The following is a 4,587-nucleotide window of genomic DNA, read 5'->3' as shown; positions in this document are numbered from 1 at the left end:
CAATTCTATGTTGTGAATTAATTGGGTCCATTTCGAATATAAAAGTTACTAATTTAGAAAACATAATTAATTGGAAGTGTAAATGTTTATAAAACGGAAACCGAAAAAAGAAGTTTTGCAATTCGCAAATCCCGAATTCCGTTTGACGATATTACAACATAGCGCATTTCCTATGATCGGGGTAATGTGGTTGTAGCTTATGAGCGACTAGACTAACACAAGTCTTTAATTTGGCTTTGTGTTTGTACAAGGTACAAAGAGATGGCTTGATGGTCTATGACGTACTCCAACTGAATTGAATTCAGGTGGAAGTCCAAACATCTAGTGTCAACGTTTATGCCACTCATAAATCAGACAATGTCTTGTAAGCCTTTCAGTTCATCTTCGTTGAACAAGAGTGAGCAGAGATGGTGTTCTCTTCGTGGTTCTTCTTCCGAGCCATATACCATCGTTAACTGGCCAAGATGCATTTTGGAATCAAAGCAACTAATCCACATTGCACCTTGGGCATGAGACTCATATATACTTAAGGTACTTTTGAAGTACAAGCAACGGAAGCATTTTTATTCGTACTTTATCCGTTCCTACGAAACAAATGGTAGATAAACGAGTAACCGTTACATGTGAATTAAACTAATGATTAATTTAAATCTTTGAAAATAAGTTGAAGAGCTTTTTCCTTCTGCAGTGTCACCCCGAACTTTTCCTTCATGTCGAGCTTTGCAGGATCTTCATCATCGGGAAGAACCCATTCAAATTGGTGAATTAACGATGCTAATATAGATTGAACACTCTTGATACCAGAGGGTAAACCAGGACACATCCTTCTCCCTGCACCAAATGGTATGAACTCGAAGTCTTGGCCTTTAAAATCCAAATTCAAGCCAAGAAATCTCTCTGGTTTAAACGAGAGAGGGGCTTCCCAAACTTTTGGATCTCGGCCAATTGCCCAAACGTTAATAAATATTTGGGTATCTTGAGGGATTGTATAGTTCATAACCTCACAAGTCTCAAAAGCACAACGAGGAATCAGGAAAGGCACTGGCGGATGTAACCTTAGTGTTTCTTTTATACAAGCGTTCAGATAAGACAATTTGGAAAGTTGAGATTCCGATATAATCTTGGAGTCGTTACAACTGTACTTCAACTCTTCTTGTACTCTGGACATGGCTTCTTTATTTTTCAACAGCTCAGCCATGGCCCATTCAATAGTCGATGTTGTAGTATCTGTACCTCCTATGAATAACTCCTACAGTTAAATACAACATCGATCTTAAATTTCAAATATTCAAGGCTTTTCAGATTAAAATTTTTCTAGTTCTTCAAAACTTGTTCAAATTTTACAATCTTGCAAAGGGGAAATAACAAGTGGAGTTGATCAATATATCTAGAGAACATCGATCATAAACTTAAATCGACCGCAAACCAAAGGAATTTACGGAAAGAATCAAAGGGATAAGAAAACGCTTACCATAGCACATATATTGATTTGGTCGTTTGAGAATCCATTTTCAAGTAAACGGTCTAAGAAAGATTTTTCTTCCTCTTCCATCACCGTCGTAGAAGAATTAAGTAGAGCTCTTCTTTCGTCTACTATGTGCTCCCAAAAGCTAAAAACCTCCCGAATATTTTTCAGGTTTCCCTTCCTTAATCCTTGAAGATCGAATCTCTTAAACATGGGGAAAAAATCGCTTATATTTGGTCGCATACCATCCTGGAGTAGCGTAAAAAGTTTCTCTTTCAGGCCGCCCGCGGTTCTATGTTCATCTTCAAAATCAAGAAAATCTTTGGCGAAGAAGACATTGCTCAATGTGTTGAATATTGTTGTAAAAACAACATCCCCAATGTTCACAACTTGACCTTTCTTACCATGCAAGAAACCCAACATTTGACCCAACTTTTCCAGTCTCATACTAGACTGGTCTTGCAAGGCTTTAACAGAGAACATCTCGTTTCGGCAAAGGGTTCTTAGTGATCTCCAGTGTTGGCCACAATCTGCTGACCAAACGAGGTAGAAGGGGGCGAAACTATGATCAAAGGCGTTGGGAATTGAGCGAGAAGAGAGAAGACGGTCGTGTGTCTTGAGAATTCCTAACGCTGCGTCGGGAGAGGACGCAACCACAAGAAGTTGTGTACCCAACTGGAGGGAGATGAGCGGACCGTACTGTTGAGCAAAGATGGCGATGGAAACGTGAGGGTTGTTGCCTATTTGGAGTATATTTCCGATGATCGGCCATGGCTGTGGCCCAGGTGGGAGGTTCTTGGAAGATCTAGAATACTTTTTAACGATGAAGAATAAGAAGAGAGGTGTTAATATAAGAAAGATAGAAGATAAGAAACCGATTTCCATCAGAGCTAGTTGTTGAGTGAATCACTTGGCTGGTAGATCTAGATAGGGTTATAAGCTTTTCATTAATTATTACTGAAGTGTGTACAGTTAATTATAATCAGTAAAACTAATCTGTATCAGTGACTGTAATAAAATAACGTTATTAGTGACGGTTTTACGATCTCAAGGTTGGTTTTTTCGTAATTTTAATACAAGATAAGATATCCTATTATGTAACAAAATATATCACCTCCATTATTGAATTGTCAATTGTATATATTATACACCCCCCACGTGATGGTTTTTTTATTGTATAAAATTTTACGAGAATTAATTATTGGGAATAGGTAGATCGGTTCTGTTTGATACAAGATAAAAGAGGATGAAGGTTATATATATATATATATATATATATATATATATATATGTGATGATGAATCAAAAGCGGATGAAACACATCCTTAAAAAAAGGTTTGTTGTGACCATGTGATATCAGGAGCTGATTGTGTCAATAATAAACGAATAATGAATAACCAAAAAGATGAGGAATAAGAAGGTCATTTTGATGATTTTGCCTTCGATTCAATCTGGGCCATGGGACTTTAATCGTCCAGAGTTTTAAGGTAGACAGATGAGATGGCTTTTCGTGCAGCTTAAGTCATCCAAACTTTGTAGGTGTGAATCACACTCGTAGCTCCTATGGGTTCTCATGCGGCTCTACCTTCACCCATGCAGCCTTGGTTAGAAGACTCTTAGCATACCAGCGACTTTCTTCATGCAGTCTATGCTGCCCCATAAGTCGCCTGCAACCCCTTTTGGTGCATGTGGGCAGGGGCGTAGACAATTGGCCCCCTCCAACACCCAACTATTAGCCAACCACAAAATTAAAAGATTTTAGTTTAGTTACTAAGAAACAATCAAAAGGTCCATCCCTAAGCCCCAACATACGTTCTCTTAATCAGATTTGAAAGAAAACCTTCTCTCTTTTCTGGTCTTAATTGTTCTACAAGTTTTCAAGGACGCCTTTAATTTATCCATTGTAATGGTTGTAATCTCCTAAATATATCATCATTAAAGTGATCGTCGATCAGTTATTGGCGTCCTATGACTGTGGTTTTCCGATTTTCGGGTTTCCCCATAAAAACCGTGTCTTTTTAACATATGCTTTATATTCCATCCATATGGGTTGATTATTGTTTAAACTACTTAGTTGTTCGTCTTGCACTCTCAATCATATTTCCACTAACAATCTCGATATAGAGCTTTAGTTCATTATTCTTAGGTTATGTGTGTTTTATCTAGATTCAACTATCGAGCATTATTGCTTTTGTTAATTACACAACACCCGAACTAAAAAGAATTTTGTCTTAATTCCTATTTAATGTAACAATGAAAATTGATGCATAAAACGTTAAGCTTTTTCTTATTTCGTACACATTTTGACTGATAACCAATAGGTCTTGCTGACGATGATAATGTCGTTATATTTCCAATCTTTATTACATGATAAAACGTAACATTAAAATCAACCACCGAAAAATTGTTTATTAATTAAATGGGAATGAAATTTTACAAATGAATATCAATAACGATTACAAATGGGCCTTAGACCAGGGTTTTGAAAAGCCCAACTAACAAATGATAACCCCATTTCAAATTAATCGGATACCAGATCTTCATCTTCAGTTCCTCACCGTGGCGTGAAGTAACTTAGCAGCAGCCATGGTTGATCTTTTGTCATTTTCTTACTTCAATCATCCTGTTTGCTAACGATGCATATCAAATTCCCTGTTGCCATTAATGAATTTTTAAAAATTCAACCATTTTTTGACCAAATTAAATAGGGAGTTTCTAACCTCCGTTAGATCGTCTCCGCTAGGCCTGTAACCGAACGAACACGAATGGAGGTTTGTTGGTGTTCGTTCGTTTAACTTAACTGAACAAACGAACGAAAATGAACGGTAAACGAACAAATTTCTTTGTGTTCGTGTTCGTTTATATTCGTTCGTTAAGATGCTAAACGAATATAAATGAACATAAACGAACGAACATAACAAACATGGACAGACAGACTTGAACGAACTAGAGCTCAAGCCACATGGAATATATATATATATATATATATATATCTATATAGGGGAGCGATCAAATGCAAACCACTCAATTTGTACAAACCGTGCAAACCGCATTCAACCAATCATAATTTTTCATTTTGTTCATTTTTTTGTAATTATGAGAGGTTTATTAATCATTTTTAT

The 4,587-nt window shown here is 36.7% G+C and overlaps 1 protein-coding gene across 1 annotated transcript; it reads right to left on the bottom strand.

Moving 5' to 3' along the window:
- Window positions 1-555: 555 nt before the first annotated feature.
- Window positions 556-2,354, bottom strand: LOC112509976 (probable (S)-N-methylcoclaurine 3'-hydroxylase isozyme 2). The gene is made up of 2 exons (XM_025115215.1): window positions 1,472-2,354; window positions 556-1,249 (listed from the first exon to the last, which is right to left on the bottom strand). The coding sequence occupies exons 1-2, from the start codon at window positions 2,348-2,350 to the stop codon at window positions 641-643; spliced, it is 1,488 nt and encodes a 495-aa protein (XP_024970983.1). The 5' UTR covers window positions 2,351-2,354; the 3' UTR covers window positions 556-640.
- Window positions 2,355-4,587: the final 2,233 nt, after the last annotated feature.

Source organism: Cynara cardunculus (assembly GCF_001531365.2).
Source record: "Cynara cardunculus var. scolymus isolate 2C chromosome LG 3, CcrdV1, whole genome shotgun sequence".
Classification (NCBI taxonomy): domain Eukaryota; kingdom Viridiplantae; phylum Streptophyta; class Magnoliopsida; order Asterales; family Asteraceae; genus Cynara; species Cynara cardunculus.
Note: the sequence above shows the minus strand (reverse complement) of the source record. Positions and strands in the feature narration are given on the sequence as shown.